The 21,102-nt window shown below is 43.2% G+C and overlaps 1 protein-coding gene across 4 annotated transcripts in view; it reads left to right on the forward strand.

Moving 5' to 3' along the window:
- The window catches only part of LOC145360504 (serine/threonine-protein phosphatase 2B catalytic subunit beta isoform), a 99,263-nt gene extending 78,365 nt beyond the window's left edge, over positions 1-20,898 (forward strand). For 2 of the 4 annotated variants that reach the window (XM_080215757.1, XM_080215756.1), the window contains exons 13-14: positions 17,268-17,297; positions 19,431-20,898. In XM_080215757.1, coding sequence (XP_080071883.1) covers positions 17,268-17,297; positions 19,431-19,556 — 156 coding nt within the window. In that variant the 3' untranslated portion in view covers positions 19,557-20,898. The remainder of the gene's footprint in view (positions 1-17,267; positions 17,298-19,430) is intronic. The other 2 variants (XM_080215759.1, XM_080215758.1) reach the window with 1 other exon arrangement.
- Positions 20,899-21,102: the final 204 nt, after the last annotated feature.

Here is a 21,102-nt window from a genome sequence, read left to right on the forward strand (position 1 = left end):
CGGCACAGTGGGTTCGCACTGCTGCTTCACAGCTCCAGGGACCTGGGTTCGATTCTCAGCTCGGGTCACTGTCTGTGTGGAGTTTGCACATTCTCCTCATCTGCGTGAGTTTCCTCTGGGTGCTCTGGTTTCCTCCCACAGTCCAAAGATGTGTGGGTTAGGTTGATTGGCCATGCTAACATTGCCCCTTAGTGTCCTGGGATGCATAGGTTAGAGGGATTAGTGGGTAAATGTGCAGGATATGGAGGGTAGGGTCTGGGTGGGATTGTGGTCAGTGCTGATTTGATGGGCCGAAGGGCCTCTTTCTACCCTGTAGGGTTCTGTGATTCTATGTCCACCACCTGAACTAGCAGAGCTAAGGCAGGTCAGGGTATCTAGGAATATCTAAGCATTAAACTCCAGCACTGCCAGCAATATCAATTTAAAACCAGAACCCGGATTGGAATTAAAGCTTTGTAAAGACCAAAATATTGAAACTGTACTCTGAAGCTACTTCAAACGTTTCAGGCAGGCTCTCTTGTATCTATTGTTTGCTACACCATGTGATTGCTACTGTTTGCCAATAAATAATGAAAGACATTGCTGCTTGGAGCTTGGACAGTGATCAACTAGTCTGTAACCAAGGTTAACCCAATTCCACTCAATATAATGAAACACGGAAATCATGCTTTATGCAATTTGCTATTTATTTCGATTAAAGTGGGAGATTGCTAAAACCCAAGCCTTCAGAACATTATGGATATTGCAATAAGCATGCTAAGGACTACTGGCACAGTTTCTTTAGAGTCATAGAGCATTACAGCACAGAAAAAGGCCCTTTGGCCCATTGCGCCTGTGCCAGTTATCAAACATTTTAATCCTATTTTTCAGCACTTGCTCTTTAGCCTTGTATGCTATGGCATTTAAAGTGGTCATCTAAATGCTTCTTCAGGCAGCATTCTAGATTCCCTCTAAATCCCCTGCTCCATACATTTAAATCTGTGCCGCCTGGTGATTGATCCCTGTACTGTGGGGTAAAGTTTATGTGCCCTATCTATGTCCCTCATTTTGTACAGCTCAATCAGGTTCCCCCCCCCTCAGTCCTCTCTGCTAAGGAAAACAAAGTAAGAAGTCTCACACACCAGGTTAAAGTCTCACTCCAGGTTGTGAGACTTCTTACTGTGTTTACCCCAGTCCAACACTGGCATCTCCACATCATAGCTACCATCAACAAGGAAAACAAACCCAACCTAACTAGCCTCTATTCATAGCTGAATCGCTCAGGCCCTGGTAACATCTTGGTGAATCTCTTCTGCACCCTTACTAGTGCAATCACATTCTTCATATAGAGTGGCAACCAGAACTGTACACAGTACTCTAGCTGTGGCCTAACAAGCGTTTCATACAGCTCCATCATAACCCCTCTAGTCTTATATGCTATCCCTCAGCTAATAAAGGCAAGTATACCGTACGCCTTGTTAAACACCTATCTACTTGTCCTACAGCCTTCAGAGATTTTTGGACACGCACCCCAAGATCTCTCTGGTTCTTCGTACTTCCAAACGTCCTACTATTGTGTATTCCCTTGTCTTGTTAGTTTCCCCCAAAATACATCACCTCACTTTTCATTTGCCACTATCCTGCCCATTTCACCAGCTGGACTACATCATCCTGTAATCTAAGGCAGGAGATTGCCTTAGATTTGAGGTGGCACAGTGGTTAACGCTGCTGCTTCATAGCACCAGAGACCCAGGTTCAATTCTAGTCTTGGTTCACTGTCTGTGTGGAGTTTGTACATTCTCCCCATGTCTGCATGGGTTTCCTCTGGGTGCTCCAGTTTCTTCCCCACAGTCTAAAGATGTGCGGGTTAGGTTGATTGGCCGTGCTAAATTGACCCAGGGTGGAATTAGCAGGGTAAAAACATGGGTTTATGGGGATAGGATGTGTGGGATTATTGTCAGTGCAGGCTTGTTGGGCTGAATGGTCTTCTCACTGTAGGGATTCTATGATTGCATGGACTCTGCTAATTTTCAAATCCTCTTGTTATTTCCTCCTCGTTATTTACCACACCGCCAATGTTTGTGTCATCTGCAAACTTACTGATCGTACCTCCCGATTCACATCTAGATCATTAATTTATACTATAAACAGCAAGGCACTCAGCAATGATCCATAAGGTGTACTATTGGACACAGGATTCAGTCACAAAAACAACCTTCAACCATCACGCTCTGCCTCCTGTCCCTAAGCCAATTTTGGATCCAATGTGTCAAATTGTCCTGGCTGCCATGGGCTCTTCTTCATCAGCCTCCCATGTGGGATCTTGTCAAAAGTCTTAGTGAAGTTCATGCAGACCACATCATCTGCATTGCCCTCGTCCATACACCTCCTCAAAAAATTCAATCAAGTTTGTTAGATCTCCCCCTGATAAAGCAATGCTGACAATCCTTGATTAATCCTTGCCCCTCCAAATGGAAATTAATTCTGCCCCTCAGAATTGTTTTTCCAATAATTTCCTTACCACTGATATTAGACTCATTGGCCTCTTGTCACCTGGTTTTTTTTCCCTACTTCCCTTCTTGAATAATGGTACCACATTAGCTGTCCTCCAGTCCTCTGTCACTACTCCTGTGATGTGGAGATCCCGGCGTTGGACTGGGGTAAACACAGTAAGAAGTCTCACAACACCAGGTTAAAGTCCAACAATTCCCCATTCACCTGACAGAGGAGCGGCGCTCCGAAAGCTAGTGGCGTTTGCTACCAAATAATCCTGTTGGACTTTAACCTGGTGTTGTGAGACTTCTTACTGCACTTCTCCTGTGGCCAGAGAGGATTTGAAAATTAGTATCAGAGCCCCTACAATCTCCTCTTTTCCCTAGGGTACATCTCATTTGAGCCTCAATCTCATTTGATTTATCCATCTATAAGCCCAATAAAAATGCTAACACTACCCCTCCCTTGATGCTGATTTGTTTTGTTATATCACAGTCCCCTTCCCTGCTTTCTATACTGACATCATCCTTCTCCACATTGAACACATGCAAAATACTTACTTAAAACCTCACCTACGTCTTTCAGCTCCATACTCACATTGCCACTTTGATCCCTAATGGACCCTATTCTGTCCCTGATTACCCTCTTGCTCTTAACTTACTTAAAACAACTTGGGATTTCCCTTTATTTTGCCCAGTTTTTAAAATTTTTACTCAATTCGTAAAGTTACAAAGCCAATGCACCGAGTGGACAGGGTAAGCCTTCAATCCATCTCCTTGCTTGTTCGGAAAACCAATTCAAATTGAATCTGATTGATGGTCCCCACAAGGAAGACAAGCAAAACCCAAAATGACCAGGGAAGGCATTACATTTGATCTTGGGTTTGATCTGACACTTGGTCAAATGCACAGGTGGCACGGTGGCAGAGTGATTGGCACAGCGCCAGAGACCCAAGTTCGATTCCCGGCTTTGCTCACTGTGTGGAGTTTTCACATTCTACCTGTATCTGCGTGGGTTTCTTCTGGGTGCTCCGGTTTCCTCCCACAGTCCAAAGATGTGCGGGTTAGGTTGATTGGCCATGCTAAACTGACCCTAGTGTCCCAGGATATGTAGTTTAGAGGGATTAGTGGGATAAATGTGTGGGTTGTGGGGAGAGGGCCTGTGGTGGGAATGCTGTTGGTGCAGATTCAATGGGCTGAATGGCCGCCTTCTGCACTGTAGTGATTCTGAGATTCTATGATTCCATAATTCCATAAACAAAGAACAGTATATTGCAGGAAGCTCTCCAAGCCTGCACCGATCATGTGTTCCTAACTAGACCATCCACTTGTCTCCCTCTATTCCCAGTCTGTTCGTGTGGCTATCTAAATAAGTCTTAAATGATCGTAGCGTGTCTGCCTCAACCACTTATTTGGCAGTGCATTCCTGTCCCTCACCACCCTCTGTGTAAAATACGTCAGCTGCATATCTGTATTGAACCTTGCCTCCACCTTACCTTGAACTTATGACCCCTTATAGAACATAGAACATTACAGCGCGGAACAGGCCCTTCGGCCCACAATGTTGCGCCGACCAGTCTTATTTTTAAAAAAAAACATTGACCCACTAATCTAAACCAATCCCTTTTCGTCCATAAACCTATCCACCAATCTCTTAAACGCCCCCAAACTAGGCGCATTTACAACTGCAGCAGGCAGGGCATTCCAGTCCCTCACCACCCTCTGGGTAAAGAACCTGCCCCTGACATCCGTCCTATAACTACCCCCCCTTAATTTAAAGCCATGCCCCCTTGTGCTAGCTTTCTCCATCCGAGGAAACAGGCTGTCACCATCCACCCTATCTAAACCTCTAATCATCTTATATGTTTCTATAAGATCCCCTCTTAGCCGCCTTCTTTCCAGTGAAAACAACCCCAAATCCCTCAGTCTCTCCTCATAGGACCTCCCCTGCATACCAGGCAACATCCTGGTAAACCTCCTCTGCACCCTCTCCAAAGCCTTCCTGTAATGTGGGGACCAGAACTGCACACAGTTATGTTTGTTATTTCTGACCTGGGAAAAAGCTTCCAACTGTTCATTCTATCTACGCCCTTCATAATTTTATAAACTTCTGTTAGGTCGCCCCTCAACCTCCATCTTTCCAGGGTGAACCACCCTAGTTTACTCAATCTCACCTCATAGCTAATACCCTCCATATATCCTGGTAAACCTTTTCTGCACTCTCTCCAAAGCCTCCACGTCTTCTATAACGTTCTATATAACTGCAACATCACATGCCAACTTTTATACTCTATGCCCCATCCAATAAAGGCAAGCATGCCATATGCCCTCTTCACCACCTTTTCCACCTGTTCTGCCATCTTTCAGGATCTGTGGACTTGCACATCCAGATTCCTGTGTGTCTATACTCCTGATGGTTCTGCCATTTATTGTATAGCTCCCCTCTGCATTAGGTCTACCAAAATGCGTCATTTCACATTTATCTGGATTAAATTCCATCGGCCATTTCTCCACCCAATTTTCCAACCTAGCTATATCCTGCTGTATTCTCTGACAGTGTTCATCACTATCTGCAACTCCAGCAATCTTTGTGTCATCTGCAAACTTAATAATCAGACCAGCTACATCATCATCCAAATCATTTATATAACAAACAGCAGAGGTCCCAGTACAGAGCCCTGTGGAACACCATAGTCACAGACCTCCAATCAGAAAAAGACCCCTCCACTGCTACCCTCTGTCTTCTATGGCCAAGCCAGTTCTGTAGCCATCTTGCTAGTTCACCCATTTAATACCTTTTCCTAGCTTTAATTTTTTTTAAAATACTCCCCTGCACTTCCTTACTCTTCTAAGGCATCCACTGTTCTGAGCGCACTGTCATAGAGGTTTACGGCATGGAAACGCCCTTTGGCCCAACTTGTCCATGCCACCCTTTTTTTTAGAACCCCGAAGCTAATCCCAATTACGCGCATTTGGCCCATATCCCTCTATACCCATAGAACATTATAGCGCAGTACAGGCACTTCAGTCCTCGATGTTGCGCCGACCTGTGAAACCAGTCTAAAGCTATCTAACCTACGCTGTTCCAATATCATCCATATGTTTATCCAATGATCGTTTAAATGCCCTTAATGTTGGCGAATTCTCAACTGTTGCAGGCAGGGCGTTCCACGCTCTTACTACTCTCTGAGTAAAGCACCTACTTCTGACATCTGTCCTATATTTATCACCCCCCAATTTAAAGCTATGCCCCTTTGTGCTAGCCATCTCCATCCAAGGAAAAAGGCTCTCACTGTCCACCCTATCTAACCCTCTGATCATCTTATTTGCCTCTATTAAGTCACCCCATAACCACCACCTCTCTAACAAAAACGGCCTCAAGTCCTTCAGCCTTTCCTCATAAGACCTTCCCATCATACCAGGCAACATCCTGGTAAACCTCCTCTACACCCTTTCCAATGCTTCCACATCCTTCCTATAATGCGGCGACCAGAACTGTACGCAATATTCCAAGTGCGGCTGCACCAGAGTTTTGTCCAGCTGCAACGTGACCTCATGGCTCCGAAACTCAATCCCTCTACCAATAAAAGCTAACACACCGTACGCCTTCTTAACAACCCTGTCAACCTGGGTGCCAACTTTCAGGGATCTATGCACATGGACACCAAGACTCTCTGCTCAACCACACTACCAAGTAACTTACCATTAGCCCAGTACTCTGTATTCCTGTTATTCCTTCCAATGTGAATCACTTCACACTTTTCAGCATTAAACTCCATTTGCCACCTCCCAGCCCAGCTCTGCAGCTTATCTGTGTCCCTCTGTAACCTGCAACATCCTTCCTCACTGTCCACAACTCCATCGACTTTAGTGTCATCTGCAAATATATTAACCTATTTTCTACGCTCTCATCCAGGTCATTTATAACAATGACAAACAGCCCCAAAACAGATCCTTGCAGTACATCACTAGTAACTGAACTCCAGGATGAACATTTTTCATCAACCACCACCCTTTGTATTTACCATAAGGCTCCCTTTTTTGCCTTGTTCAATTCTGTATATCTCTGACATCCAGTGGTCTCTGGACTGGACACCCTTTAACATTATGTGAGCATGGTCACTTTGTACTCTTTGTATTTGCTTTTCAAATGACTCCCACTGTGCTGATGTGAATTTTCCTGCAAGTAGCTGATCCCCACTCCACTTTAGCCAGATCCTGTCTGACCCTTCCCTCTGTTAGTTCCAGTCCATCTTTGACCCTTTCCATAACTACCTTAAATCATATCAAGTTATGGTCACTATCACCAAAATGCTCCCCCACTGGCATTTCTGCCACCTGCCTGGCCTCATTCCCTAAAGTTAAATCCTGTACTGTCCCTCTTTTGTAGGACTTCCTACGTGCTGGCTCTCCTGGATGAATTTTGGATTTCTTCCTCTCTAAGCCTTTCGCACTTCACCGATGAATATTGCCAGTTTATATTGGGGAAGTGAAATCACTTACAATATTATGCTATTGTTTTTACGCTTTGAGATCTACCTACAAATCTGCTTTTCCATCCCACCCTGACTCCCAGCAACACGATTGCCCTCTTTGTTTCTAAGTTCCAACCTCAGTTGAAGAGCGTGCAAAGATATAATCTCTCATCACTGGAAGAATTGATTTCTTGATCAATAATGCAACTCTTTCACATATTCCATACCATGGAATATTGAGCTGCCAGTCCTGCCCTACCCTCAAACGTGTCTCTGTGATAGCAATAATATCATATTCCCATGTGTTAATCAATGCCCTGAATTCATTTGCCTTACCCTTTAGGCTCCTTGCATCCAGCCTTGCCGTATTCCCTTTTTAATTTCATTTCCAGATTTTTATGGTGTGGGAGTAAACTAAATATTGAAAACGTGCTTTCGTTTTTGATATAAGCAGAGACTGAGTTCTTGATGGGGAGAAGAAAAGCTATTTTGTGATTTAAGTTAATATCTTCAGGATCAAGCTCTCCATGTTGGTCTCTGCCCTCTATGTATCTGCATCTTAGAATCATAGAATAGAATCATTACAATACAGAAGGAGGCCATTTGGCCCACGGAGTCTGCACCAACCACAATCCCACCCAAGCCCTATTCCCGTAACCCCACAAATTTACCTGCTAATCCCCGACACTAGTGTCAATTTAGCATGGCCAGTCAACCTAATCCACACATTTTTGGACTGTGGGAGGAAACCGGACCACCCAGAGGAAACCCAAGCTGACACGGGGAGAACATGAAAACTCTACACAGATAGTCACCCAAGGATGGAATTGAGCCCGAGTCCCTGGCACTGTGAGGGAGTAGTGCTAACCACTGTGCTACTGTGCCGCCCACTTAGCTGACCATCTTAACCTGAATGCTTGTCCTCATATACATTAAGTGTGACACTGCCACAACTCATATTCCAAAACTCTGTCTTGTCATTCCCCAGCATTGGTTCACTCCTTATTCCGCACTCCTCCTCTGTACTATTGGCTCAGCTGTTTCATCTATTGCTCCCTTGTCTCCTAGAACTCCACGATTGAATCCTCCTTTCTTCCCATCTCTGTGATTTTCAGAATCATAAATTCCACACACACCTGCCCCCCGGCCATTGCCCCCTCCTGATTCTATATTGTCCACTCCAACCCAACCTAGTTAGTACTGAGTAAATGGCGGTTTAGAACAGAGTTGAGGAGGAACTTCTTCACTCAAAGGGTGGTGAATCTCTGGAATTCTCTGCCCGTTGAAGTGGTGGAGGCTGCCTCGCTAAATATTTTTAAGATGTGGGTTGATAGGTTTTTGATAGGCAAGGGGATTAAGGGTGATGGGGAGAGGGCGGGAATGTGGAACTGAGCCACGACAGATCAGCCATGATCTTATTGAATGGCGGGGCAGGCTCGAGGGGCTAGATGGCCGACTCCTGCTCCTATTTCTGATGTTCTTATGTGTACAAGGAGCATGAAGTGAGAAGTTTTCAAGGTATCAGTTAAGCTTTGGTCTCTAACATCAATGAACTAAGGTGACTGCGCTGATCCTAGAGTCTTAACAATTGCATTTTTAGTCTTTAATTATCCCTACGCTCTCACCCAAATTGTCTGTCTGCAATGTTTATTTTAAAATTGATCCTACTTTAATACATAGCTGTTGAGCCATTCGTTTGTCTAATCCACAAGAGTACCACAAATAAAATTTATTATTTGGAGATTTAATGAATGCTCCAAATAAATATGAGGTTTGAAATAACCTCGTGACCGATTACACTCCCCTGTTAATACCAGCTTATTAACTGTTGGATTTAAATTAGCCCAGTAGAGAGCTGACTTTTAAACCACTGAACACACAAGTGAAGGCAAAACACTGAACAAGGTGCTTAACATAGTTCCCTATGCTCAGAATTGCAAGGTAACCCACAGTACCTGTCTAAGTGCTGCCACCGATAGCAATCCAAATGCTATGTGAATGAGGTGATGCGGTTGTCTCCAGGGCCATCTGATGAGATAGTTAGGAAACTGCAATCCTTTGTAGGGTGACCATGAACTGGCTCAACAGTGAAACTCCTTGCACAGGAGTGGCTTACATTCATCTTCCTTTTCTCCATTAAAGAAAGATCCAAGTTGGATTCTGTCTGCAATGTAAAGAAAGTAGAATCCAGTGGAGCCTGGCTGTCCTATTGCAGAGTTGATTTGGACATTAACACTTAAATCACCAAGGCACGGAGGCTGTGGACCTCATGCTGGTAAATGGGATTAGTATCAAAGGACATAGAAAAGTACAGCACAGGAACAGGACCTTTGGCCCTCCAAGCCTGCACCAATCATGATGCCCGCCTAAACTAAAACCGTGTGCACTTAGAGTCTGTATCCTTCCATTCCCATCCTATTCCTGTATTTGTCTAGATGCCCCTTAAATGCTGCTATCATACCTGCTCCCACCACCTCCCCAGGCAGCACATTCTAGACATTCACCACCCTCTGTGTAAAAAAAAACTTGCCTCGTGCGTCTCCTTTAAACTTTCCCATGCATCTTAAACCTATGCCCCCTAGTACTTGATTTTTCTACCCTAGGAAAAAGCATCTGACTATCCATTCTGTCCATGCCCCTCATAGTCTTGTAGACTTCTATCAGGTCTCCCCTCAACCTCTGTTGTTCCAGTGAGTATAAACTGAGTTTATCCAACCTCTCCTAATACCCTCCAGTCCAGGCAACATTCTGGTAAACCTCTTCTGTACCCTGTCCAAAGCATCCACATCCTTCTGATAGTGTGGCAACCAGAATTGTACACAGTATTCTAAATGAGGCTTAACTAGTGTTCTGTACGGCTGCAGCATGACCTGCCAGTTTTCATATTCAGTGCCCCGAGCGATGAAGGCAAGCGTGCTGTATGCTCTTCTGACGACTTTATCCACCTGAGTTGCCACTTTGTGATTGGTGGACATGTATGCCCGCATTGGTATTTGCTGGTTGGCATAGACCTGATGAGTGCTGTGTGACTCTGACTGTATTGAAGAAACTATATAAAAGCCCTGTATAGTTCAGTACCTCTTCAAATAAAATGTTAAGAGATTCAGTTGCTGTTGAGCATGCTTCTTGCTTTGACTGTAGTGAAGTGTGTATACGTGGTGTTTACACGTCCATTTATCTTGATGCTACATGCACTTAAAAAGTAGTTGATAAATCACTGACTCTTCTGTTCCCTGCCCAACTTTCTTCCAGCTAAGAAGAGCTGTGCAAAACCTAGCGCAAAATGATGTGGCTGGTTTCAGTGAGAGCTGCTTCATTTTATTTTGTCTAAATTACTGAATAAGGCTTGTCAGTCATTTAAATGAAGATACTACACATTTAAATAAGCCCCTCGGTTTACTTTTTAAATATAGGTTTTCTTCAGAAATTCTCTGAAATGCCTCAAAGGTCCTAGCTTAGCTTTACACCTTGAATGTCCCACATTCAGTAACTATTGCGTGCTGATCGCAGTTGTTGATATAATTGATCTGTTCAGGCAAGATTAGTCTAGATTGTCCATTCATTCATGGGATGCATTGCTGGCTGGACCAACGTTTGTTGCCCATCCCTAAATGCCCTTCAGCTGAGTGGCTTGCTGGGCCATTTCCAAGGGCATTTAAGAGTCAACCACATTGCTGTGTAATGGCAGCAGGGTGGCACAGTTGTTAGTATTATGCCTCACAACGCCAGGGACCTGGGTTCAGATCTGTGTGGAGTCTGCACGTTCTCTCCATGTCTGTCTGGGTTTCCTCTGGGTGTTCTGGTTTCCTGCCACACTCCAAAGATATGCAGGTTCGGTGGATTGGCCGTGGTAAATTGCCCCTTAGTGTCAGGGAGATTAGCAGGGTAAATACGTACGGTAACAGGGATAGGGCTGGTGGGATTGTGGTCAGTGCAGGCTCAGTGGACTGAATGGCCTCCTTCTGCACTGTAGGGATTGTGTGTCTGGAGTTGCACATGGTTCAGACCAGGTAAGGGTGGCAGATTTCCTTCCCTAAATTTGATTTGATTTATTGTCACATGTAGTAGTTATAGTGAAAAGTATTGTTTCTTGTGTGCTATTTAGACAGAGCGTACTGTACATAGAGAAGGAAAGGAGAGAGTGCAGAATTTAGTGTTACAGTCATAGCTAGAATGTAGAGAAAGATCAACTTAATATGAGGTCGGTCCATTCAGAAGTCTGGGAGCAGGGAGGAAGCTATTCTTGAGTCAGTTGGTACGTGCCCTCAGACTCTATCTTTTTCCTGGCAGAAGAAGGTGGAAAAGAGCATGTCCAGGATGCATGGGGTTGGCACAATGTTTAGCACTGCTCTTTCACAGCACCAGGGATCTGAGTTCGATTCCCGGCTTGGGTCAGTGTCTGTGTGGAGATTGCATGTTCTCACTGTGGCTGCATGGGTTCCCTGTGGGTGCTCCAGTTTTCTCCCATAACCTGAAAGATGTGCTGAACAGGCACCAGAGTGCGATGACTAAGGGAATTTCAAGTAACTTCATTGCAGTGTTCATGTAAGCCTTACTTGTGACTAATAAATAAATTTTACTTGATTATGTTGGCTGCTTTCCCGAGGCAGTGGGAAGTGTAGTCAGTGGACCGGAGGCTGATTTGCGTGATAAACTGGGCTTTGTTCACGACCCTCTGTAGTTTTTTGCAGTCTTGGACAGAGCAGGCGTCATACCAAGCTGTTGTACAATCAGAAAGAATATTTTCTGTGGTGCATCTGTAAAGGTTGGTGAGAGTCGCAGCAGACATACCAAATTTCCTCAGCCTCCTGAGAAGGTAGAGGCATTGGTGGGAACTTCATCTCTGTTAATGTAGTCAGGAACATGTCCTCCACTATGTTTCCTGAAAGGGCATTAGTGGATCAGATGGATTTTTACGAGAATTAACAATGGTTTCATGGCCATCCTTAGACTTCTAATTCCAGACTTTTATTGAATTCATATTTCACCATCAGTTGTGGTGGAATTTGAACCTCGGTCCCCAAAGAATAGCTCTGGATCTCTGGATTGCGAGTCCAGTTACAATGTCATTATGCCACTGTCTCCCCATCTGGGTTCATCCACAAGCTATGGCAGCTTGGGTGAGATATCTTAGGGGCATCGTCCACAGGACTATACCTGAGCTAAGTGGAGAGAATTTAGATGGGGGAGAGATTTATGTTGGTAAAGGAGCAAAAATATTGGAATTTTAACCAGGCCTCAAAATGGATGTGGGTTTGATTGATTGATGTGTGGTTGTTTTCAGAATATCGTTGGGGAGTGAGTGAAGCTATAGCTTCATCCTCCCAGTAACCCCTGTGGACAGAGAAACACAACATTTCAGCTTCTGAAAAAATGTCCTCAACTCTATTTCTCTCTTGCAATGCTGTAAAGAACAGTACATGACGGCAACAGGCTCTTTGGCCCTCCAAGCCTGCTCCGATCATGATGATCATGCTACCTGACCTGTTTCTCTCTCGCAATGCTACCTGACCCACTGAGAGTTTTCATGTTTTCTGTTTGTATCACAGATTTTCAGCATTCTCTATATTTTGCTGTAACCATCTTCCGCCTTGCTACCAATGTCACCTTTGCTCAGTGAACATAAAGTTTGCTTTTGTTTCACCTTAAGTTTTAGAAAATAGAGCTCTTGAAGAAAATACAGGGAAAATCCTAAAGACTGCAACAGTTAGTTTAAACGACTTCTGATAAAATATTTGTCTGCATTACCTAGTCTATTGCTATGTGCTGTTTCAGTACTCTGGTGTCTGGTCCAAACCTTGCCATGTGTTTCCCTGAATGGGATCTTGCTATCAGAATAGTTCCTGAAATTCTGTCTGTAACATTTGTAAATGGAGGTTGATTTTAAAAGTGGTAAATATGTTCCAATTCTAAGTGCCATCATGGAAAGTAATTGTGAAAATTATACAGAAAATAGCAAAAAATGCATAGCACGTTAGCACAGTAGTTAGCATTGCTGTCTCGCAGCGCCAGGAACCTGGGTTTGATTCACAGCTTGGGTCACTATCTGTGCAGAGTCTGCACATTCTCCCTGTGTCTGTGTGGGTTTCCTTCCACAGTCTGAAAGACATGCTGGTTAGGTCCATTGGTCATGCTAAATTCTCCCTCAGTGCACCTGACAGACATGAGAGTGTGGCGACTAGGAGATTTTCACAACTTCATTGCAGCCTTAATGTAAGCCTACTTGTGACAATAATAAAGTCAACTAAAATGAGCTGGTTGGTGAGCGCTGTTTCTTACACCTGGAACATTCAGTTGCCCCTGACAATTTATTTGTCAGCATCTGTGAAGTTTCTTCCCAGCATGTTCCACTTTGATGTACGATGTCCAGCTTCTGCAGTTTTTGGTAAATTTTCAATTTTGCCAACTGATAAACCTATTTTAATTAAAGCTTACTTTACAGTGTTGCATTAATGATAACTAAAGCTCCTTAGCGTGGGTTTATTCCCTTCTGGTGCCCAATGAGCTTGCTGTTCAATTAAAAAACTTAAAACTACCTCCTTTCTATCAAAAGCATTTATCGTATGAAATCACTGTTTGGTCCCATTAGGTTTTGTGCCAATTACTTCCATCTATAGAACAGCTGCTCAGTAACAGGCCCTGATTTAAACTTAACTTTCTTGCATATAGCAATTGTATTTGAAGAGAACTGCTGTCTTTTATTTGTGTCGCGGACTATGTGTTCTTTAGAAGGAAACCAAGATGTTAAGTGAAGATATCCGCTGGTGTTCATATACATAAATCCTGAAAGGTGTCACAGCAAGTTGAAAAGGCGGTTAAAATGCATCTGGGTTTCTTGGATTCATATAAAGCGGAAAAGACTATAAAAGTAGAGAGATCTTGCCAGGACTTTATAAATCACTGTTAGTCCTCTGGTAGAGTATCGTGGGCATTATGAACACTTCAGGAACGATTTATATGCCTTAGGAAGAGTATAGAGGATGTTTAGCAGGATTTTATAGGGATGAACGGACTTTGCTTCTGAGGAGAGGTTGGAAAAATAAACATTTTGATATAAGTTGGTAGAGAAAAATGATTGTTTTGTTCAGAGTTGATAACCAGGGCTCATAGATTGAAAGGTCGAGAGAGGGGAAGTGAGAATTTTTTTCATTTGGTTGCTGGAATCATGTTCATCAACTGTAGAATCCTGCTTTACAGGATCATTTGTCTGGGGCCAGGAAAGTAAAACTTGTAGACCTCTGAATTATTCCCAACCTCCCCCTTTCTGTGACTGGTCTCCAATTTTATCTTATCTACTCTTATAATCAGTATACCGTGAATAATATGCACCTGGATCGGTGTCCGGAGTGCTGAATCTATATAGCTTACTGTTCTCAGCTTGGGACATAAAGCTCCAAAGATCTTTCACCTTTCTACAGAGTCATTATGTTCTCTTTGGATTGGGGGAGGGCAAAACTGAGCACAATGCAACAGCTGAGTTCCTTGCAACTAAATAGAATCATAGAACCCTACAGTTCAGAAAGAGGCCCTTTGGCCCATTGAGTCTGCACCGACCACAATCCCTGCCCAGACCCTACCGTCACATCCCTACATATTTTACCCACTAACCTCTCTGACCTACTCATCCCTGGACACTAAGAGACAACTTTAGCATGGCCAATCAACCTAACCCGCACATCTTTAAATGGTTAAATTACTAGGCTAGCTGTGGTCTGTTAGTGCTCCTCAGTCAGAAGGTTTGCAGATTTAAGTCACACTCCGGAAGCTTGCAGATAGAATCTAGCCCAGTGATACTGAAGGAATGCTGCCTTGTCAGAGTTGCTGTATTTCAGATGAGACATTAAACCAAGGCAGATATAAAAGATCCCATGGTGCTGTTACAAAAGGAAAAGTTCCACTGGTTTCCCTGTTCAATATTTATCCCTCATTCAAACCATTATCTGCTCATGTGTGCCTTTGCCTTTTGTGGGATCTTATTCTACCTGAACTCCAAATTTACCTGATAGGCTGCAAAGCCCTCTGGGGCATTCTCCTTCATGAAAGGCACTATATAAATGAAAATCCAGAGAGGCAATTTATAGGTAAGAGGCGGCATGGTAGCACAGTGGTTAGCACTGCTGCTTCACAGCTCTAGGGTCCTGGGTTCGATTCCTGGCTTGGGTCACTGTCTGTGTGGAGTTTGCACATTCTCCCCATGCCTGCGTGGGTTTCCTCCGGGTGCTCCGGTTTCCTCCCACAGTCCAAAGATGTGCGGGTTAGGTTGATTGGCCATGCTAAGAAATTGCCCCTTAGTGTCCAGGGATGCGTAGGTTAGAGGGATTAGTGGGTAAAATATGTAGGGATATGGGGGTAGGGCCTGGGTGGGATTGTGTTCGGTACAGACTCGATGGGCTGAAGGGCCTCTTTCTGCACTGTAGGGTTCTGTGATTCTATGAAGCTAGTGATAATATTGATGGGGAACAGGAAGCGGACACTGTAGGTGATGTATATTTGTATTCAACAGACAGAAGATCAGGCTACCAGAAGTTGAATAATATTAGAGGGAGTTAATTGGTTTAGAAACTGATGGTGAAAACTAAATTTAATTCCCATGCCTCTTCAGTCTGTGTATATACATTCTAAATATATATCATGGTGATGCACTTAACTTCAACTCGCTGATACAGATTTAAATCTTTTTAGCCGTTTTCAGTTTTCTTACTAAACCAAAGTCCTTTTCAAAAGCTGCTGATGCAAAATTAGAATCCTTTTTCTCTGCTGAGAGTAATATTGAACTATACACATAGGATGATTCCAGATCAAATTCCTGTTCAGTGGCAAGTTAATGGACTTCCCAGAGCTGCTTTTCACAGTAACTTCATTGCAGTGTTTCTTAAATTAGGCTTTTTGGGGCTTTTATTCAGACTGAATTATATTTGTTGATTAGTAGGCTCTTTGCAGCAGAAGTTAATGTACAGGATGATGCTGTTTTTGGTTATCTTGACCACAGAATTGATATTCACACCCATTAAAACCTTTGATAAAATTGATTTGTTTCTGCACTGCTGGTATATCTTTTGGGTTATTGAATCCCAATTCTAAATGTAGCATTATTGTTGGACTATTCCAGCTTTGAATTTGGAATAAGGCTGAAATTGAGCCACAGAATCGGTAATCCTGGATGCCTGTGAATTCTTGCTGAGTTTCAATCTGGTGGAGGAGAGGGAGCTTTCCTCTGTATATGGGGATGTTTGGCATTGGAAGCCCAAGAAGGATTGCCTTCTGGTTTCCCCCAGTGCTGACATCCCTCACATTAATGAACATAATGATTCAAATTGTTTTCACACACGTTAAAAATGTACCAATGTACCACACGTTAAAAATGTGGAGTGACTTGACAAATGTTTAAGAGAGAAACTATTTGGCATGTCTTAAAATCCTGTATTTCCCCACCTCTCCCTCATTCTTTATTGGACCTTCCACCTTGCAGACTTTTATACCCTGAAGTTGTACAGTAGAGTGACACAGCACAGAAACAGGCGCTTCGGTCCACTATGGCTACGCCAACCATCAAATATCAATCTATACTATCCCATTTACCAGCTCTTGATTCGTAGCGCACTGTGCCTTGGTAATTTAAGTGTTCGTCCAGATACTTAACAATTGACACCTTTGCCCAAATCCACCCACAGATCTGTCCCAATTTTCTTTTTAGCAAACATTGATATACATGTTACCACTGGCCCTGTTACAGTGTATACGTACATACCAGTTAGGAGCAGGATTGGCCATTTGGCCCCTCAAGCCCCCGCCACTATTCGATGAGGAACATGGTAGATCTAATTGTGGCTTCAATGCCACTTTCTGCCAACCCCTTACAGCTTTTGACTCCCTTAGTAGTCAAGAACTTCTCGAACTCAGCCTTAACAATGTTTATTGACTGTGCCTCTGCCATTGTCTGGGAAAAGGGAGTGCCGCAGACACTCGACCTCCTCAGTATAAAATTATGCCTGAGCTATTATTGATTTTCTTTCTCTCTTGAGGCTAAGATTTTTAAAAAACTACAATAAGAGCTAAAATAATTCATTTCCATGTTGTTTTGCATTAAAAGGTCAGTAGTAAGTATGGATTGAATGAATGGTAAACTATGCATTTTTTGAAACTTCCTATATTGTGTATTAATGTTTCTGTGTATTCAAGCTGTGGTCTGAATCTGGAACTCATTACGGTTCTGAGAGAGGATAATATGTTATGCTGCTGTTTGTTCCTTGCTATTCCTATGAAATACTACACTACTCATTTCTCTCATTCATTTTGCATGCAACTGCTCACTTCTGTACAGCCACAGTTGAGGCAATTGAGGCTGATGAAGGTACGCCCAGTGTGTCAGCAATCAGATGTGGTGCGGAATTTGGGAGGGGAGGGGGTGGGCAGGGAAGAGGGGGAAAATGATTGGGTGTATCTTAACTTGCACAAACAGGAACTGAATTGGTTTATCATTTTTTATCGCGAATATTGAACATTTGAGGCATAGTGTGTCTTTTCTTTGCAAAGGTGAGTTAGGTTTAGTCATCTCACTGTCTATATTATCTTGTTCGAGGTAATATTGTGGAAATGAGTTGGTTTCTGAATAATTTCATTAACAGCTTTGTTGCGTTATTTCCAGCATGCTTCATTAGTTTCTGCATGGTATTGTGCAGTCTTTCCAGTGTTTGAAGTTATTGCATGAGAATGCTGAGTCTGTTTGCATGTTTCTGTTTGATTCCCAAAGTCAGGTGCACCACCATCTTGATAGTAAGTGAGCTGAAGAGCGATTGCCCATTTCAGTGGCATCTGAACCAAGTTGGGTGATGCTGCATCGGAGCCGTCCCAATAAAAAATTGTGCAGCGGGTTTCAAAGGCGAATGGTTGAAAGTTGAGATCATGCCACTCTCTGTGATCGGAGTGTCTGAGCTCAGCCACACTAAGGGGCAGTGTTGGATGTTGCTGCATTTGTGCAGTCAGAATTTGGCAAATTGACATTAAGAGGGGATAAGATTGGGACAATCGCAAAAGATGGCCCAATTTGTGTATTTTTTTTGAATTTGCAGTTGGATAAATTGTGATTTCTTCTGGAACAGGTGATGCATTAAAATTTGAAGAAATTGGGCAAACCAACTCAAAAGCTGTAAAATACTGATAAACATCCCTTCCAAATAAGCTGCCTACAAACCTTGCCAATAAAAGCTGTAACACAATAGCCTTTAGCTTACTTATGATCTGTCAAAAATAAGGTTGCACCTTACCTTTATATAGATTAGTATTTGGTTCACAACACATCATCTGCCTGGTTGTGCAAGATTAATGGTGATAGATTTGAAACTGAAAATTTGTTGGAAGCCCTCTGATTTTGTGTTGACTTTTCCAACTGTCTTCAAGTAAGGTAACAGGGTTATACTCAATATAGACACTTAGTTACTGCAGATAAACTACTTCATAATTGACATTTTATTTGGTAATTGCGATGTTTTACACATTATATGGATGTTGGTAAATTTATCTTCCAAACATTCTTAAGTATGCTTACACCAAATTCTTGTGTACAAGTCTAAGCTCTGCTTACACATCCATAGACAACAACCATGCTATCATGGAGTCAATCACTTTATATGATTGAATTGTAACCCTCTAAAACTTCTACCCTTTTTAACGGTCTGTCTTTGAGTAGCAGTGTTTGGAATCAAAGTCACCCACATATTCCTCTGTTTAAAATCTTCTGCTTCCATTCCTCCCCTGTCCTTCCAGCAGACAGGTCTGAGTTGGAGATTCCAGCTAGCCCTACATAACAAAATAGCTGAAGGCTCCCTGTCATTGGCACATATTTAGAAATTGGATCCAAAAGATTGGCTCAAAATTCTGCTTGCAAATGCAAAAACCCAAGCTAAACTAATTAAAAATGAACTAAACTGCTTTGTATAAGGAAAGCTAAAGCCTTTGCAATAATTGTTGCTATTAGACCTCACTTAGTGTGAGAGAGAGTGGGGGGCAGTGAATGGTGATACAAGTTAGAAGAATCCTTCGCTATAAAACATATGTGGCCAAGAGGTGAAGAAAATGTCACTTTTCAGATATTATTTCTTAAACTTCTCATCAGGTTGTTCTGCTGTTTTGGTAAATTTCACAGGACAGGAGAACCTCATTTAACCCAGTAATCTATTAGGAAATCCAGCCCTCGTATACATTAGATTTCCCTGATTGTTCTTGGGCTGTTTGGTTCAATGGGACTTGAGTGCTCTGTAGTTTCTCTACCAAGTGCCATATTGCTCTCCAGCACAGTGGAACAGTGTCTGGTGACACTGCTAAGTTGGTGAGCGGGTGACAAAAATGTTTCACTTGATGACCAACAAAACATCCTTAAAACCACCCAATTCCTTTGGTTTTGAGCAGCCCATTTGTTGTTTCTGAGGCATTTACTTGCTGCAGTGTCATTTCCATCACTTACCCATTTATTCTGCATTTCATTAAGCAATCCGAGGATTCTCACCACAACACAAGATCTGCAGCTTTGAGGAAGCTAAGGGCCTGGACCGGATTAATGAGCGAATGCCTCCACGGAAAGATGCACCCCAGCAAGATGGTATCAATTCAGTAAGCACGACAAATTCTAATGAGAACAATGGAACTGGCAACAGCAACATACAGTGACCGTCTCCCCTTCATACACTCGCATCGCCTGAGATTTCCCTGAATCACAGCTTCTGAAATGGCTTCATTTTCTTGGCCAAAGCCATCTATCCATATGTTTTTGAACAGCTGAACAAATTTGGTGACCTTTAAGTGATCAGATACAGTAAAGCCATCCTGCTTTTGAGAGAACGGCCTGTGGTAAATGGCAACTGATGTGCATGCAGCGTATACTCAAGACTTCTGGACCCTTGGAAAAACTGTTTTCACGAAATCACTTCTAGAATAGCATCTCGCACCCATCAACTTCAACACCTGTTAAGTTTACAAGCAGAATCTTTCTCAAATAGCTTTAGTCAATTCCAATCAGGATTTGAACAGAAATCTCATTGCCGAAGAGCTGACTATTTATTGCTGAACATTGTTTCATAACGTCTACTAAAGACAAGTTTTTAAATGATGGAATGGTCTTAAAAAGTAATTCTGAGGCTGCGAAAAGATGTATTTTAAATTTAGATAATGCCAAAATAAATCTATTGAATGGCAGGGCCTGGTAACATGCTGACCTCAGCCTGATTCCTTCTATTGGACATTATTAATCCTGAATTACAATAGCTGCATCACAGTTTGTAGGGAGATTTTTTTTTGCTCTAAAAGAAACCAAAGCTATTTCACCCGGAAAAAGTCACAGGCCCATAAAATCCCAGCGGCTATTAAATTGACATTTCTTGTCCCCTTTTAAGTTTCAACATGTCTTTTGAATGAATCGCCCACACACAATATTAATTGAGAGGTACTTTGAATTGAATTTTGTACATTATGGTAAAACATTTGGTTCATATCAAGTCTGTAAAGCTTAGCCATGTATTCTGTGTATGCATGTTTTATTTTCATTTTGCAGATATTTAATATATAGACTTATAATGTACAGGAGCAGCATCCCCTCGGGTTACATAAGTGTAATGGGTACCTTTTAGCGCGTTGTGAGTATTCGATGGCTTATATTGCACCGGCCCGCCCCTCCTCCCCCCTCCCCTGCCGGGTGGGAAAGCTTCAGGCATTTTGACATGTTTCTGTTTGTGCGATGCCAGCTATGGCCCGGTTTAAAAACAGAATTGTGGTGGCTGTGTCGAATCAAGGTTGCATGTAAATTTTTTATAAGGTTGCTTTGATCAGATACATCGTGTCAAAAAAGGTAATGTTTTATTTGATTAATAATAATACTGATTGTCACAGTACTTGGCTGCATATTTATGCATTCATGACTTGATTCATTTCTCAACCTCTTCTCTTCCCCTCCCCCCCCCCCTCCCCCTCCCCTCCTCCCCCTCCCCCCCTCCCTCCCCCCCTCCCCTCCCCCCCTCCCCCCCCCTCCCTCCCCCCTCCCCCCTCCCTCCCCTCCCCCCTCCCTCCCCCCCTCCCCCCTCCCCCCCCCCTCCCTCCTCCCCCCCCCCCCTCCCCCCCCCCTCCCTCCCCCCCCCCCTCCCTCCCCCCCCCCCTCCCTCCCCCCCCCC

The sequence above is a fragment of the Carcharhinus amblyrhynchos genome, chromosome 31 (genome assembly GCF_965287045.1).
Source record: "Carcharhinus amblyrhynchos chromosome 31, sCarAmb.v2.hapA, whole genome shotgun sequence".
Classification (NCBI taxonomy): Eukaryota; Metazoa; Chordata; class Chondrichthyes; order Carcharhiniformes; family Carcharhinidae; genus Carcharhinus; species Carcharhinus amblyrhynchos.